Raw genomic sequence first — 17,996 nt, 5'->3', positions numbered from 1 at the left:
GGCTCCACGCTGGGTATGTAGCCTACTTAAAAAAACAAAACAAAACCAAACCACAAAACAAAACAACCTGATGAAATGAAGTGGCCCCGCAGTTCAGTACAACTGCTCTAGGAGAGCAGTTTATCTCTAGAGATAAAACACGTTCACCGCAACGGGACATAAAAAGCGTGATGGAGACACATCACCCAGACCTGCAGAGAGGGGGACCCCCCCACACACCCTCCCTCCAACTGTTCGGGCTCTTCTAAAAGCCACTGGCCTCAACCAATGGTTAACGTCACCTTTTGTTTTGTCGTGTTGTTGTTTTTTTTTTGTAAAAACCATCTTCTAAGATGTACACACAATATTGGTTTTGGTAAGGTAAGCACTCTTTCCTACATCTGTCCCATCCCACATGTAGGTATTTCCACCCCCACCCCACAAGGAATCCATGCCCACAACCTACTCATTATCATTCATAAAAGCTCCCTCCTGAGCCAACTCTTGAGGAGAGTGACGATTTTTACTGAGGCCCCGTCCTACTTCCCTGAGGACAATCCACCGTGCGACAGACTCTTGGGGACACTTGGGTGCAGAAGCCTGGGACTCAAGTGCTCTTCCCATTTCTCAGCCTTCTGGGTCTTAGCTTCCCCTTCAGAAAGGGCCACCATGACCAGGTCAGCCCCCTTCCCATCAACCATGGCTGACCCTACACACCCATGTTCCCAAAGGCTTTCTCTCGCGCTGGCGCTCTGGCGACTGGAAAGCTCGGGGTGCCAGCTCCACACATGCCTACTTGTCGGGTTTCTCGCTGCCATGCACCCGCTGATGGTTCCGCAGGCCTGAGCTGTAACTGAAGCCCTTCCCACACTCCCCGCACTTGTAGGGTTTCTCGCCAGTGTGGACTCTCTGGTGCACGTGGAGACAGGAGCTTCGGCCAAAGCCCTTCCCGCACTCCCCACACCTGTAGGGCTTCTCGCCCGTGTGGACCCTCTGGTGACCCTGCAGGTGGGAGCTCTGACTGTAGCCCTTCCCGCACACGTCACACCTATAGGGCTTCTCCCCGGTGTGCACCCTCTTATGACTCAGAAGCCCTGAGCCGTATCGGAAGCCCTTGCCGCATTCGTAACACGTGTAGGGCTTCTCACCCGTGTGCAGCCGCTGATGGGTGCGCAGGTTAGAGCCGTAACTGAAGCCCTTGCCGCACTGGTCACAGGTGTAGGGCTTCTTGCCTGTGTGGATCCGCTGATGCTTGTACAGGCTCGACGTGCAGCGGAAGCCCTTGCCGCACTCAGCGCATCTGTAGGGCTTCTCGCCAGTGTGGACCCTCTGGTGAATGAGGAGCCCGGAGCTGTAGCTGAAGCCCTTGCCGCATTCGGCGCACTTGTAGGGCTTCTCGCCCGTGTGCGTCCTCTGATGGATGAGCAGGTCGGAGCTGTAGATGAAGCCCTTCCCGCACGCGCCGCACACGAAGGGCCGCTCACCCGTGTGGACCCGCTGGTGACTGTGCAGGTCCGAATTCCGCCGGAAGCCCTTCCCGCACTCGCCGCACTTATAGGGCTTCTCGCCAGTGTGGACCCGCTGGTGCACGTGCAGGTCCGAGCTGCGGCCGAAGCCCTTCCCGCACTCGCACTTGTAGGGCTTCTCGCCCGTGTGTAGGCGCTGGTGCCTGAGCAGCCCCGAGCTGTAGCTGAAACTCTTGCCGCACACATCGCACTCGAAGAGCCGCTGCCCGGTGTGGACGCGCTGGTGCGCCTGCAGGTACGAGTTGTAGCTGAAGCCCTTGTCGCACTTGTCGCACTGGTAGGGCTTCTGGGTCGCGTGCGCCTTCTGGTGGCTGCTGAGGTGGGAGCTGCAGGCGAAGCCCTTGCCGCACTGGCCGCAGCTGTAGGGCCTCTCCCCGGGGTGCGCATGCTGGTGCTTGTGCAAGGCCGACCTGGCGTAGAAGCCCTTGCCGCACTCGCCGCATGCGTAGGGCTTCTCGCCCGTGTGCAGCCGCTGGTGCACCTGCAGCACCGAGCTATAGCTGAAGCCCTTGCCGCACTCGGTGCACTTGTACGGCTTCTCACCCGTGTGCACCCTCTGATGCACCAGCAGGTTGGAGCTGCGGCCGAAGGCCTTCCCGCACTCCTCGCACGCGTAGGGCTTCCTGCCTGTGTGCACGCCCTGGTGGATGAGGAGGATGGACTGGTATCGAAAGCCCTTGCCACACACGTCACACCGGTAGGGCATCTCGCCGGCGGGGGCCCGGGGCCGGCGGGGGCCACGTATGTTCTGCCTTGGGCCCCGGCCCCTCTCTGGACTTTTAGAGGCTTTCTCCACCGAGGGAGGCCTTTGGGGTCTCTCAAGGTGGGCAGTCGGCCTCAAGCCCAGACCCAACTCGTTTTTGTGGCTTCTCTCTCTCCAGGGCCCTCTGGGATCAGTGGGAACGCATGACTCTTCCCTGAAGCCGTTTCCATGTTCATTTCTTGTCCAGTCATGCTCTGGGAGATTAGGGCGATGATGAAGTACCAGCTTTTTAATGCGGTCCTTTCCACACTGACTGCAATCACAGGGTCTCTCTGTTTCAGGTAACCTGTGGTCATCGTGACGTGATATCCAGCTGAAGCCGTAACCATCCCCCTCATGTTTATATATTATATCTTGCCTGTCAAGTTTTTTACACCTTTCTCGAATGTTCCATGGCTCATTCACAAAGGCTTTCATCCAAGAATCTTGAGCGGGTACCACTCTTACAGCTTTCCACGGTGGAAATGCTTGATTTTCTGAACCGATGGGTCCCTGAAGACTGCCCACCAAATTGTCAATGTGTGGACCCTGGGTAGGGGCTCCTTCCCACCCTTGGCAGTGAGTAGTGTCTTCTGAGAACTGGAAACTTCTCCCTTGAAGATTTCCTCTATGATCCCGACTCCCAATTAATTCACCAGCCACCTGTTCCCAGATTTTCCAGCAGGAGACCTCTCTGTAGTAATGGCCCTTTAATTCTCTTTCTGGAATATACTCCATTTCCTTTGCATTCTTGTCTCCTGTGGGGTGAAAGACAATTCAGAGATGAGGATAAACACAAGATGGTCAGGGATCTCAAGCCAAGTCAGGCTTTCAGACTCGGACCAGTAATAAGCCGAGAGCAAAATTCACCTATGTGTATCCTAACTACCAGGGCACTTTTTTTATGTCTGAAAAAAAAGAAGAGGGTCTTGTTAACACCCTTTGAAGCTAAATGTGAACACAATCCTACTAGTAAGAAACTACATCTCATCATCTACTTGCCAAGCAAGAAATTCCCAACAGATTTCTGCAGAGAAAATTCACCTCTCCACGTACGGCTGTCATTGCTAACAATAACGATAACATCCAACGTTACTGCAACACTCCCCCATGTGCCAATGACGCCCCCCAGAATAACACCGATTCCCCAGACATTCCCCTTACCCACAGACAGCAGGTTCCTGAAGTTCTCCAGCATCACGTCTCGGTACAACTTCCTCTGGGCAGGGTCCAGCAGCCTCAGTTCCTCCTCGGTGAAGACTACCGCCACGTCCCTGAAGGTCAATGGCTCCTAAAAGGTGAAACACTATTAACACCAACACCTGCCTGATGAACAGTCAACTTGGAGTCACTGAGAAGAGTAGGCAAGCCAGCAGGAAGTTGCTCACTCTGGCAGGTAAAACCTAGTTTTGTTAATGTCTGATGCTAATAGTGTCCATCGTAACCAACGGATCTTCCATGTTATCCCAAGAGCAAAGCACGGAACCCTAACTACTCTTTGCTCGGGGTAAGCACTTCTGAAGGCAATTCCATGGAACTACCATGCTTCATACGGTTGGTTCATTTAACTTGGGAGAATACCAACTTCTCCTCCACGATGACTGTGCCAACAGTGCGTAATGTTCACGTGCATGTATCTGCACACATCCCCAAATCACCTTCTCCACCCGAACGACTGGTCTTCACCAACCAGCCCCTCGTCCCTCCCTCCCCCAGCAGCTGGGCAAATCCTGCTCTTTGCTGCCCTAGCCCCCACCCCCGTCCACACACACATCTTACATGGGCCTCCGTGTCTGTGCTGAACAGAAGCAACTGAGATGTGTCTATGCAACTGTGTCCCCAACCTGATGAGGCCCTACAAATCACGCTGTGTCATCCTCAGGTATGAACTGAGTCCCAGGGGTTTTTGTGAAGGAGAACTGGAGTATGAACACTTTACTAATGCGACACTCTGAGCACTGCAGAAATCACAGTGATTAAAAACCCTGTCCTCGGGGAGCCTAGCTGACTCAGAAGAGCACGCTACTCTTGATCTCGGAGTTGTGAGTTCGAGCCCCATGCTAGGTGTAGAGGTTACCAAATAATAATAATAATAAAAAACTTGAAAAAACCCTGTGTTCAAGGAGTCTATAAATCAAGACACAGGTTAGCAATGGTCTTCGAAATCAGAGTTTGTGATCTCTTCTGTTCTGTGGACTGATTGGCAGTCCTGTGATACTGCGGACTCTAACGCAGAACAATGTTGTAAATGCGTAAAATAAAACACAAAGGATTGCTTTAAAGGCTAATTATATGGGAATACAATGTTCAAAAATAATAAAACACAAAAGATGTGCTTCTTTGTACACATTAAATATCAAGAATGAATCAACTACTGTATTTTCGAAATAGTCACGAGTGTAATACTTTGAAACATCTACATCAGCTAAGACTTGGTGTGGCTAAAAACAAAAGTAACAAAGCAAAACCAGCAAAGGGAAAAGCCCTGTAGGGTGAAGTCTGGAGGAAGCCAGGTGCCAACAGGTGTGCTGCTGTAACCTATCGTGGCCATAACTACAACTACACACTGAGCCCCTCGGGTCCGGCAAATCTCTGAACGTGGGGGTGGTCTCAGGGACCCCCGAACCAGCAGATGAAGTAACCTGGTTGGGGTCACACAGCCACTTAGAGACAGAGGTCTAGTTCTAGCTGAATACTCAGTCTAGTTCCAGAGCCACTAAGCCTTCACAATTGTCCTATGAAGGCCAAGATGTGTATCACCAGGGGACCAGTAATGAGTCTATAAAGCAGATGATATTATAGCTTATATTTACAGAAAAATGACTGTAAGGCAGGCTCTAGCCTAACAATGTTCCTTAAATATTTATTTATTTATCTGTCAGAGAAAGAAAGAGAGAGAGAGTGCACAAGCAGAGGGAGCGGCAGGTAGAGGGAAAAGCAGGATCCCCGCTGAGCAGGACGCTGGATGCCAGACTCCACCCTAGCACCCCACAATCATGACCTGACCCTAAGGCAGATGCTTATTGGACTGAGCCATCTAGGCGTCCCTCTAGCCCAAGTATCTGTGTATGACTGACCTCACTTAATCCTCAGAGAACTCATGGAGAGTGAGAGCTTTCTAGAGTGTTGGGAATGTCCTCTTGTCTGCTCTATTACCAGTAACTACTCACAAGGTAGTGACTAGTACCATTGGTGAGAAACCTGGGGTCTCAGAAAGGCAACAGTATTCGTCAAAGACCACGTATCTAAGAAGCAGTGAGCGAGGACTAGACCCAGGCAACCTCGCTTCTCCATGCAGAAATGACTCTGCTATCCTGTCGTCCCAGTGAGGTCAGAGGGGCCAGACCAGAGGAACCCACCTCCTGATTTTGGAAAAGGAGTGCCACTGAGAGAGCACATTTCCGAGCAGAATCCTTGATCAATCCCAAGACTAGAGGCAGTGTAACAGTGGGGAGAAAGCTTGGGCCAGAGGCAGTCCATCTGACAACTGATTAAACTGATGTGAACCACCATTAACTCCCAAATTTTTATACATAGCCCTGCCGTCTACACTGAGCCCTGCCAACTCCAACTATCACCTGGGTGTCTAAAAGGTATCATGAAGCAGAAACAGCCCAATCAGAAGTGAGTGTCTCCTCCCAAATAGTCTTCTAACCTCCTTGATGTGGGTAAACACAAGCATCGTTGACCTTTAAGGCATCCTCAATTCTTTCCTTTTCCTTATTTCTTACTCTAATTCATTTTAAAAAAAATCTGCCAATTATTATTTCAGAGTAGACTTCAAATCTGTTTCTCCCTATCATTACTTCCACCTCTCTAATCTGACTTGTCACTGTCATTTGCTTAGATGACTGCAGAAACCTTCTCTCAATTCATCCTGCCTATGCCCCTCAAGACACTTGAGAGTGATGATCTTGTTTGTAAACTGTCTGCTACCTGCCTCCCCCTTCTAGAACACCAGCCCCACAAAAGCAGGAGCATTCTATCTGTTTTGCTCTCTGATACATCACGAGGGCTTAGAATAATGTTTGGCCCACAGCAGGTGTCCAACCAATGTTTGCTGAATGAGTAGGGAAAGGAAGAAAAAATAACTTCTCAAATTAGAAAGTTCAATGTTCAATATAAATGGCAAAACAATACGTAGACATACAAGTAACTCAGCGGACCAGAGCACAGAATGCAGGAACAGTCCCGTTAAAGGAAAGCGAAGTCAACAACGCTTTCTTTCTTCCCAATGTATAATATATACACCTATTAAATATATAAACGTGTACATGTATAAATATATACAAAATATATAAATGATAAAAGCAGTACTTTAGTCGACTTGCATATGAATGAGAAAGATAATAAACGGCACCGTCATGATTGGCTATCCATCTTGAAGAAAATGAAACTGCAAACCGTACACCACTTACAAAACCAAGTTACAGCCATATTAGAGATTAAAATGTTTTTAATCTAAATAAAAACCCATTTACGTGTCTTTTGGGTTAAGCTTAGAACACGTAAGGCCTTCGGGAGCTAGGTACGGAACAAGATTTTTCAAAAGGGAAATAACCAATCATTTAACAAGGTGAAAATGTTATACTTCTTTATGGTCAACTCACCATTCACAAAGTCAAGACTGAAAGAAAGTAACCATTTGCACTTCCGATGGGTGAGTTAACAGCCCTACTCTTGAAAGAGCTCCTTTGATTAATTAATGCAAATGGGCAAAAGCCTTTCCTAAGCAATTCACAAACAAAAAATACAACAGCAGCAAACATAAGGAAGAGCTCCTCACACACCAACCACGTGACCAACTACAAAATACATGGGAGGTCTCAGCGACACAGCCTCCTCCATCAGATTAGCAAAAATGTGTAGTGCTGGGAAAGCCTTGGTGGGGGAAATCTTGCCAAAAAATTTTGATCAGAATTCTCAGAGGCGGAAAAATAAATAAATAAGGGGTGCCTGGGTGGCTCAGTGGGTTGGGCCTCTGCCTTCAGTTCCGGTCATGATCTCAAGGTCCTGGGATCTGCCCTCAGCTCAGGTTACGATCTCAGGGTCTGGGGATAGAGCCCCACATTGGGCTCTCTGCTTGGCAGAGAGCCTGCTTCCTCCTCTCTCTCTCTCTGCCTCTCTGCCTACTTGTGATCTCTGTCTGTCAAATAAATGAATAAAATCTTTAATAAATAAATAAGTAATAAAAATAACATAAATAAAAATAAATCACTGCTACGATTATAGGGAAAAAAAACCTTATGAGATGAGCAAACAGGCAGAATGAACATCAATGAAGCCCAAGGCAGTGAATGGAGGCCAGAGCAGCCTCCTGGAATATGATGGAAAATTCCAAAGGCGAGAATAAAAGTGAAAGGATCGGGAAGATCGATCCAGAAGTTACACCTTTAATAACAGGGAGCTCCAGTAGGTCCAAATGAATAAAATAATAGTAACAGTAGACATCCAGGCAGAAAAAGAATTAATGCCAGATGATCACAGGGCAAGGGGCAGTAAGGGGGGACTCTTGCAAGTGACACTCAGCCAAGATGCTGTCAAGTATAAACACAACAGACCTTAGGGGAAAAACTGCTAAAGTGACTAGGAAGCCAGAACAAACTCCGCTCACCGGAAGATGAACGGAGAAGTCATGAGAAAAAGACCAGCCCAAGCATGAACGCCAGCTCTCAAGCAATGAATGATGAATGTCCGGCTGAGGCACTCCTCTGTTTGGGCATACAGGCAACAGACATTTTTTGGCATGGGAATGCCGGTGCGTGCAGCCTCCATGGGTGTTCTCTGGGAAAAGCAAGCTGTGGAGTGACATTAAGGCAACCAACAGAGAAATCAACATGAAGCCAGTAAGGAAGAAACTGGTAAAAAGGACAAGTGACAATGACCTCTAGACACAGAACTGAGACAATCTCACTGTGGGAATCAGTGGGGACAGATCAGAAGGTAATAGAGTAACAACATATCACATCGGGACACGGTGGGAAGTAAAGAAGGGTTCTTTTTTTTTTTTTTTTTTAAAGATTTTATTTGTTAATTATAGAGAGAGAGTGCACAAGAGAGCGAGCGAGCAGGGGCAGAGGGGAGATGGAACGGCATACTCCTGCTGAGCAGGGAGTCCCATGCGGGACTCAGTCCCAGGACCCTGCGATCATGACTTGAGCCAAAGGCAGACGCTAACTGACTGAACCACCCAGGCGTTCCCATGAAGTGTTCATTTCCTCAGCCCTCAGAGCAAGAAGTTCATCAATAATATTTGAAATTAAAGCATATTCTAAAAGAGTGACTCAAAGTTTCCAAATTTTCCATGTCTTTCCATAAAAAAAGAAAGCTTTATAAAATCATCTCGCATGTGCTGAAAAATATACGTACTTAAATTTACAACTGCTTTGATTTCTTTTTCTTTCGACTTAAAAGTTAACACATATGCATGTATATACCATGTGCGTGTGTGTGCATGAGAAAGAGAAAGTGCGAGCGTGTGCGCATCTTTCTACGTCCTAAGAGTTTCATCCACTTTATCTCCCTGGACAGCAGCAGAAAATCCAAAAGAAAACAATCAAAACCGTAATATTCCAGCAATCCAGTATCAATCCAACAAATGACATGGAGTCCACTCCACGACTTTTTTTTTTTCTTTCTTTGCTATTATGAACAACACTGCAATGATCATTCTGCAAACACGTGCTCTGATTTAGAATGAACTTGGAGAGTGGGGAATATTGGAGCAGACGTATGCAGAACTTCCAGAAAGGCTAAAAATGCGCCTTCTGATTGTGTGCATGTACCCGTTTCTCCATCGGGCTCACAGTGAATGCTGATCTTTCCAATCTTTGGTCATTTGCTTAAAAAAAAAAAAAACCTACCTTATTTTAATCTGTACTGCTTTGACTACTAGAGGTTGATCATCTTTTCATATAATTACTGGCCATTTGTGTTTCTTCTTTTCTTCCTTCCTGAACAAGAATGCTTGAGCATTTGAACCCCTCTTCCGAAAATAAAGATACTATAATTTGTAATTTTGTCATAAACGAAATGTCTTTTCTTTTAATATGCTCTCTTTTAACCTGGTCCATGGGGTACTTTTTGGTAGGGTGTATCATCTGGAGAATATAACATCTGTAACTGAATCCAAGAAAGGTCCCACGGAAGAGAGAAACTCAGGCAGAGATGGATTCATTATCTGGAGTCACCTCTCTGCTTAATTTAGGCTCGGGCCCTTAGAGGAAATGATTATTGATGGGCAGGAACATGTAGAGCAGAATGGCAAATGACAGCCATGCTGACCTGGATTCAAATCCAGGATTCCTCGCTCATTTTTCTTCTTAACCCTGGATCCCATCACCTCTCTCACATGGCTACTTTGTGGATACATGCAATGAGCAAAGTCATTACTCGCCCAATACATTGTTTTCTCTGTTCCCTTTTACCAATGGAGGGGACATTTTTATGCTCTGACGCCTGGCGTGTCATTTCTGGAGAAGAGATCTCAACCCACCTGAAACTCGGTCTTGTCCTCTCCATCCTGAGAAAGGGCTGAGGCTTGAGAGCGGAGAGCTGTAGGAGGAGAAGGAAGCCATGAGAAGAGGGGGCTCCCACCTGGGCTCACTGACACACACACACTGGATCATTCTCCTGCACCTCACTCTTCCTCTCTCTACACCCGGCTCCGATCCTCCCCCACCGCTCACCCTTCCTGAACTCGCACCTCTCTCCCCAGGCCTGGAGGTCCAAGTCTCCATGGTCACCTCTCCTAGGTTTTCCCAGGGTGGCAGCGATTTCATTTCTCCTCTGATCTTCCCAAGCCGGAGAAGCAGAAGATCCAGGCCTCCTTCACTCTTGAGGTTCTCCAAGCTCTGATGAGGAGTGTTGGGATGGCTCCCTGGGCTCAGAGGGAAGGACCTGCCTCCACCTTCACACTCCACAGCCTGGTTGGTTCCCATGCTCCAGGGACCTGTGGGCTCAAGAGGGAAACTTGATTTTATGCAGGCCTTTCTTCTGGGCCCAAGAGCTCTGGGTCTCCAGTATGGTGCACACCCTCTGGACACCAACTCAGTGGGCACTTACTGAGTCACTGTATGCATAGTCCCTGCTCCAGAGAGACCCACGGTCCACAGAGTCAAGAACACTGCAGATGGTTGCAGACAGTCTGAGAGTTTCTGCGGGGAGGACCTAGCAGCAGAAGTGTCGCAGTGAGACACAGGGCCCTGCAGCAGGGTACAGATGCCACAGACACGAGACCTGTGTTCTGTGAAGGGGACTCGGGACTGTGAACGCTTTACTAACGTGATACTCCGAGCACCGCAGAAATAAGAACAATCAAACATCCTGTCCTTGGGGTGCCTGGCTGGCTCAGTCAGAAGGAATGTGCTACTCTCATTGGGTGCAAAGATTACTAAAATAATAATAATAATAATAATAAACACCTTAAAAAAATCTCAGTCCTCAAGGATTCTATAAATCAAGATACAGATTAGCAAAGGTCTTCTAAATCAGTTTGTGATCTTTTCAATTCTGTCCTGACTTACAGACTCTAACTCAGAAGAACGCTATAAATGTAGAAAATAGAACACACAGAATTATTTTAAAGCCTAATTATACTAGAATACAACGTTCAAAAATAATACGATACCAGGGATGTGCTTCTTTTTACACATGGAAATATCTAGAATTAATTAACTACTGTATTTTCAAAATAGTGATGAGCGTAAGTAATATTTTAAAACATCTGCACCAACTATAATATAAAAATATCTGTGATTTACATGGATAACAGATTCATGGGTTCTGATAATAACTACTGTGGTTTGTCACCTGCATTCATAATGAAAGGAAATGCAATTTTTTAGTTCAACTAGTGTTTACTTTTTCCCCACTCAAGTTCATAAGCCCTCTACATTACACCCATGGACTGGAGTTCAAAAGCTCTTCTAAGGGAGACCTTCTCCTGCCGCCACCAGATCAAATTAGTCACTCTGGGACCCAGAACCGCTTTAAATTGCTGGCTTGCCAGCTCTAACACAGCTGCCCTGTTAAGATCTCTAAATCATCGGGGTACCTGGGTGGGGGCTATTGGTTAAGCAGCAGGCTCTTCATTTTGGCTCAGGTCACAATCTCAGGGTCCTGGAATCAAGCTCCATGATGGGCTCCGAACTCAGCGGGGGAGTCTGCTTCAAGATTCTGTCTCCCTCTGCCCTGCCCCTTGCTCATACATGCGCTCTCTCTCTCTGAAATAAATCTTCAAAAGGGGGAGAGAAAGAGAGACTGCTAAATCATCAAGGGAATGGGGCCTTCTTCCTCTATTCATGTTCTCCATTTTGCAAGGGTCGGCCACATTGGGCACGTTTAACAAATTCCATCACCGGGCTTGAGGCAGAGAGAAGACCCAAACTCTTGGAACCAGCCCGGAACCAGTCAGTAGGCAGCACAAACACATGGACCGCGAGTTCCCTCCTTTCCCCTCTTTGCCTGACCCACTTCCTCCTGAGACTCAAGCCACAGGGCAGGTTCAGATAAAAAGAAAAAAAGCACCCAGGGGGCCCCTTCCAAGACACTCCCTACACTGGAGTCCCAGACCTCTGCACAGCCTGCCCCGGCCAGCACCTCCCAGTCTCCCACAGTTTGCACACTGCCCTCCTGCACAAGGGACTGCCCTCTGAAGCAAGTGTGCAAGACTGGGCCGCTTATGGACCGCCTACGGGGAGGACCGAGGTGTGTAACAGTGTCCTCCAGACCACTGCCATTGAAACCCAGCCCCTCAGGACCCTCTAGGAGGGTGCTCCAGAAACTTAACCTTCTCAAAAATCACCATGACAGATGGCTGAAACAGACCGCAGGAGCACAGCACCAAAGATGTTAATTCAGCAGCTCTGCAGTGGAGCCCAAGATTCTGTGTTTCGAGCAAGTTCCTAAGTGAGGCTGATACGGCTCCTCTGGACCCACACTTTATAGAAGCAGTGCTAACACACTCGTGTGTCCTTTGCCTGGCTCGCTTCCAGGGCTTTCTAGTTTACACAGAATTTCCTCGTGGTTCCTTCTCATATCCCCGACCTCCAAAAGTCAGGGCTGCCTCAAGCTTCAGTGCATGAAGTCTCTCTCTCTCCCTACTCATTCCCTTCCTCACTGAACCCATCCAGCCTCGGGACATCAAACAGGGTCCATACGCTGATGACTCGAGGCCAACTTGACATGTCCACTTGGCTGTCTAGAAGATGTCTCAAACTTAACATGCCCCAAACCACGCACCAGATTTGTCTTTTCAAATAAGCATGCCACATGTTTGTTTGTTTGTTTGTTTTAAAAGATTTTTTTTATTTATTTGACAGAGAGAGATCACAAGTAGGCAGAGAGGCAGGCAGGGGGAGGGGGCGAGCAAGCTCCCCATTGAGCAGAGAGCCCAATGAGGGGCTCGATCCCAGGACCCTGAGATCATGACCCAAGCCAAAGGCAGAGAGGCTCAACCCTCCAAGCCACCCAGGTGCCCCAAGCCACATGTTTTGATGTGCTCTTTGATTTTTTTTTTCCCCTCCTCTTCATACACCACATCCAACCATCAGCAAAAACCTTCAAATGCTAGCCAGAATCCGACCAATTCTCTCACTACTGTAATGGTCCAAACCACCATCATCTCTTGCCTAAACCACTGAAGTTAACTCCTAACTGGTTTCTCTGCTTCTGTTCCTGTCCCCCTACAATCTACTTTCTACACAGCAGCTGGGATGCTTTTTTCGTTTTGTTTTTTAGGTTTATTTATTTATTTGAGAGAGCGCACACGAGAGTGCATGTGCACAGGGGGAGAGGCAGAGGCAGAGAGAATCTCAAGCAGACTCTTCACTGAGTGCAGAACCCGGTGCAGGGCCCAGCCTCATGACCTTGAGGTCATGACCTGAGCTGAAATCAAGAGTCAGACACTCGGGGCACCTGGGTGGCTCAGTGGTTAAGCCGCTGCCTTCCGCTCAGGTCATGATCTCGGGGTCCTGGGATCGAGTCCCGCATCGGGTTCTCTGCTCAGCGGGGAGCCTGCTTCCCTCTCTCTCTGCCTGCCTCTCCATCTACTTGTGATTTCTCTCTGTCAAATAAATACATAAAATCTTTAAAAAAACAAAAACAAAAACAAACAAAAAAAGAGTCAGACGCTCAACCGACTGAGCCACCCAGGCACCCCTGCTAGAATGATCTTTTATTTTTTATTTTTTTTAAGATTTTTAAAATTTATTTGACAGACAGAGATCACAAATAGGCAGAGAGCAGGCAGAGAGAGAAGAGGAAGCAGGCTCCCCGCTGAGCAGAGAGTCCGATGTGGGGCTCGATCCCAGGACCCTGGGATCATGACCTGAGCCGAAGGCAGAGGCTTTAACCCACTGAGCCACCCAGACACCCCTAGAATGATCTTTCAAAAAGACAAGAACGATATGTCACTCCTCTGGCCAAGAACTTCACCTTGCTCAAAACCTTCACCAGAGTCCTATCGACAGCCAAAAGATGCCACACTATCTGACCTCCTAATACCCAACTTCCCATTTATCTTTCCTCTTTCTCTTTGGGCTCAGCCACTCTGGCCTCCTTACTGTTGTTCACATAGACCAGTCAGTCCTACCCCCCGCCTTGGGGCCTTCTCTGCTGCTCCCTTTCTCCAGTGAAATGGGCTTCTCACTTCCTTTGGGTGTCTACTTAGCACCTTTTGAGTGAAATCACCACCTGTTCACTGAAGTCATATCCTGATAATCCTACTTACGATTGCCAAGTCCCTCTGCCAGCCCTCCCAAAGCATCATCCCTGCTTCATCTTTCCCCATGAAACTTATCAGCAAACCTACGATCTGTTGGTCTCATTTACTATCTCTCTGTGCCCATGATAATCAGAGCTCTATGAGGCCTGGGATTTTAGTCTGCTCGGGGCACAACATGGGAACCCAACACATACATCAATGGGAAACTGGGACCAAAGTGAACTCAGCCCGCTAATATTTGGATCCTGGGATCTTCAATACCAGCTACAGAGCACAATGTGTTCGCTTAGTCAGTTACATGCTAAGGACCACGCTGGGCCGGTTGGGATACAGTGGTGATCGGGGCAGACAAGGACGGCGCTCGAGCAGCTGACATTCTAGCTGGGAAGACTGTACACATCTTCCATGGAAGATGGAATTCTGCCATGGATCAGGTGCTTGGGTTTAAAGAAAGATACCCCTTTACCATATGGGGCTCATCCTGGGCAGAGAAAGATGACCAGTATCACTGGTGAACCGGGCAGTGGGATAAAGGGGTAATGGGAATGAGACACTGGCAAGGCAGAAACAACAGGACTAGATGAACGATTACACGCGTGGATGAAAAGGAGAACTGAAACAGGAGTCTGGAGCTAAAGTTTAAGGAAAATGGGTAAATGATGGTGTTTCAATCCAGACAGCAAGATGGGAGAGGCAGGGCTGGGAAGCTGCAGGTCTTGACTCTGGATACTGGAGTTGTGGCCTGGGATAAGTTCCGGCTCAGCCACTCTGTAGCCACGTGAACACTCGGAGACAAATCGCTAAAGGAGTCTGTTCCTCTGCCGTGAAGACGGTACTTCTTACTCGCAGAGTTGCAAGGGTTCAGTCTTTCTCACATGCATACACGTGGATATGCATTTGAATAAAGCTCATAGGCTAGTACATGGCACCTAGAAAATTCTCAGCCTACTGCTATCATTGCTGTTAACTCATTCATCCTAGCACTAACCTAGGAATACAGGCACCCACCTGTTTAACGAAGACGTATTTGGTGTCTCACTATATCTCGGCGGTGTAACAAACATTCCGGACACTGAGGCAAATAAGATGGACAAGGCACTTGTTCCTACGGTGCTTGCATTCTGGTAGGTAAACCAATCTACAAATAAGGTGATTTCTGAGTATAAAAAGGGCAATGAAGAAAATAAGACCGACTGTTTACGAACCAGAACATGGGGGCTCTGGGACAGAACACAGGAGGCAGGTGTGGGAAGGACAGCATTAATCAGGTTGTTGAGGATGGCCTCTAAGGCCGGTGTGAAAATAAATCAGCCGCGGGAAGATTTGGGATGGGAAGAGTACAGAGGGAGGGGCAGGTACAAAGGCCCTGACTTCCGCTTACAACACCTCAGCATAACCGGTATAAAATAAACACTTAATTAATGCCTAACATTACAGTTACTATAATTATTTTTTCCCTGTACCTAGCACAGCCCTGAAGTAGTGTAAGCCTGAATGATTTACTAACCAAATGGACAAGTATTAGAAGCCAGGGAGAGCTACACTAAATCAAGACACCAGGAATTGCCCCAGCTGTAGAAAAAACCCACTTCTGGGGGGAAGGCCACCATGCTGAGGGGCCTGAATGGGCATTTGTCAAGACCACAGTATGAAGAGTGAGGTCAGGAGCGCAGATCCTTGTTTGGGAAGAGAGTGGCACTGCCATAAAACAACAAGAAACCGAAATTCTACTCCCTTGAAGCTCTAATGTCAAGAGACCAGAGGTTATTCATTTCTCTTACACCCAGTTCTCTCTGAGAAAGGAACAGTCCCAAGAAGGCAAAGCCATAAATAAAAATGAGCCAGGAGGGGCACCTGGGTGGCTCAGTGGCTAAGCCTCTGTCTTCGGCTCAGGTCATGATCTCGGGGTCCTGGGATTGGGCCCCACATCGTGCTCTCTGCTCAGCAGGGAGCCTACTAACACCCGTCTCTCTGCCTGCCTCTCTGCCTACTTGTGATCTTTCTTTCTCTGTCAAATAAATAAACAAAATCTTAAAAAAAAAAAAAAAAAGATCCAGGAGATAACAATGATTTTATCACTCTTCCCACCACACAACATGGACAAATCTCTGAGCCCAAGTTGAATGGAATCTAGACTTCCTGTAATCTACTCCTATTTCCAGGAAGGGGACCTCTCTCCCTACAGGGCTCAGACAGAGGGTCCACACCATTCCTGGCATGGGCCTTGTCTACAAGCCTGCATTCACTGTAGCTCCCAGGAGACAATCACATGGCCAACAGACACGTGAAAAGATGCCCAACATCACTCATTATCAGGAAAATGTAAATCAAAACCACAGTGAGATATCACCTTAAACCTGTGGGAATGGCTAGACTCAAAAAGACAGGAAGTAACAAGTGTCTGTGAAGATGTGGAGGAAAAGGAATCCCAATAATACAGACTGGCGCTGCCATTTTGGAAAGAGAACAGTAGGGAGGGTCCTCAAAGAATTAAAAATAGAACTACCATATGATCCAGCAATTGCACTACTGGTGCCCCGAGAGCCTAAATATATACCTAAAGATATACCATGTTCATTCAATTGAAGACTCAAGGTTGTGGGGCGCCTGGGTGGCTCAGTGAGTTGAGCCTCTGCCTTCGGCTCGGGTTGTGATCTCAGGGTCCTGGGTCGTGATCTTGGGGTCCTGGGATCAAGCCCCGCATTGGGCTCTCTGCTCGGCAGGGTGCCTGTGTCCCCCTCTTTCTCTGCCTGCCTCTATGCCTACTTGTGATCTCTCTCTGTCAAATAAATAAATAAAATCTTAAAAAAAAAAAAAGACTCAAGGTTGTTATCTGATCTCTCCAATGCAACCTCCATCAAAATCTCAATAAAATATCAATCTTTTTGCAAAATCTGACACACCAATACTAAAATATACATTGAAATAATAATAATTTAAAAAAACTAGAATAGTCAAAACAATCCTATTCAAAGAAAATTTTGGGCAAAATTTGGACTCATTCCTTCTGACTTTAAGATTTATTCTAAAGCTACAGTAATCAAGAAATAGTGATATTGCAACAATGGAGAAAAAGATCAATGAGAAGAGTCTTTACGACCTATGGAGTTGAAACAACTGTTAAATTCTTATGTACACCCCCTTAAATCATAAACAAAAATGCATGCAATACGATTAAAGATCTACTATTGAAAAATATTTCAATTGAATTCACACAACATCGTAATGCAGTGGGACAGAGTGGAATTCAACCCGTGTGCCTCAGACGCTGCAATAAAACAGACCTAGCACCACCACATCAGCAAAACATTCGCTTAAAACTTGTACGGCGCTTAATAATTCTCAAGGGAACACATACAGAACATGAGAAATCAACTTCTGCAGCTCCTTATGGAAATGACTTCACAGAAAAGTCCGAAAATTCATGCAGAAGTGGGTGTGCGTCCACCGTGAAAGAATTCCAGATATCATCAATCTGAGACTGTCTGCATTGGAGTCTCCCAAACCAAGCGATGCCCGTCTCAAAGCCACAACTGCTGACCTGAAACTGCTGCTTCCAAAGCTGGGGGTGCCCAGCGCAGCTGCCCGAGCCCCGCCCCACTCCATCCCAACCGGGGATGCCCAGGGCATCCGCCTCCTCAAACCTCTCCTTCGCCAGGCAGAGCTGTCGAAATCCCCTGGCTCTGACCTCCGCCACACGCCCCCTCCCCCGAGTTCCTAAAGACCTGGCCCCGGTCCCTGCAGCCGGAACCAAGACCTCCAAGAAGCCCCACGTCCCATAACCTACTCACCATCGCAGAAGAAATTATGGCACTGCCGCGGTGGCCGGAAGCGGAAGTGGGCAACTCGGGAGGGCCGGGACTACACTTCCCAGAGCCCTCTGCGGCTCACGGTATTATTTAGAGTGCAGACCTTGACGTAAAAAGCGTTCACCTGAAGCCCCGCCCAAGGCCAGGTGAGAGGCGGAGTACCCAGCCGGTGTGTCCTGGTGTGTGGGAGGACCCACGATGTTCTGGCTCTTAGC

The 17,996-nt window shown here is 47.8% G+C and overlaps 1 protein-coding gene across 3 annotated transcripts; it reads right to left on the bottom strand.

The window, feature by feature from the left end:
* Nucleotides 1-17,795, bottom strand: ZNF229 (zinc finger protein 229). Of its 3 annotated transcripts, none has more exons than XM_044257164.1 (5): nucleotides 17,764-17,795; nucleotides 9,953-10,198; nucleotides 9,743-9,801; nucleotides 3,412-3,538; nucleotides 1-3,005 (listed from the first exon to the last, which is right to left on the bottom strand). In XM_044257164.1, the coding sequence occupies exons 2-5, from the start codon at nucleotides 10,185-10,187 to the stop codon at nucleotides 772-774; spliced, it is 2,655 nt and encodes an 884-aa protein (XP_044113099.1). In that variant the 5' UTR covers nucleotides 10,188-10,198; nucleotides 17,764-17,795; the 3' UTR covers nucleotides 1-771. The 3 variants fall into 3 exon arrangements, with proteins under 3 accessions (XP_044113099.1, XP_044113098.1, XP_044113100.1); XM_044257163.1 differs by having other exon boundaries at nucleotides 9,953-10,205; nucleotides 17,764-17,775; XM_044257165.1 differs by lacking the exon at nucleotides 17,764-17,795 and adding an exon at nucleotides 11,303-11,367 and having other exon boundaries at nucleotides 9,953-10,205.
* Nucleotides 17,796-17,996: the final 201 nt, after the last annotated feature.

The sequence above is a fragment of the Neovison vison genome, chromosome 7 (genome assembly GCF_020171115.1).
Source record: "Neovison vison isolate M4711 chromosome 7, ASM_NN_V1, whole genome shotgun sequence".
NCBI lineage: Eukaryota > Metazoa > Chordata > Mammalia > Carnivora > Mustelidae > Neogale > Neogale vison.
Note: the sequence above shows the minus strand (reverse complement) of the source record. Positions and strands in the feature narration are given on the sequence as shown.

Excerpts from the sequence above, each read along its gene's own strand:
- ZNF229 (XM_044257163.1), bottom strand. Across the intron at positions 3,539-9,742 it reads AGGACAAGACCGAGTTTCAG|GAGCCATTGACCTTCAGGGA; the intron begins GTGGGTTGAGAT and ends TTCACCTTTTAG. Across the intron at positions 3,006-3,411 it reads CAGGAACCTGCTGTCTGTGG|GAGACAAGAATGCAAAGGAA; the intron begins GTAAGGGGAATG and ends TTCACCCCACAG.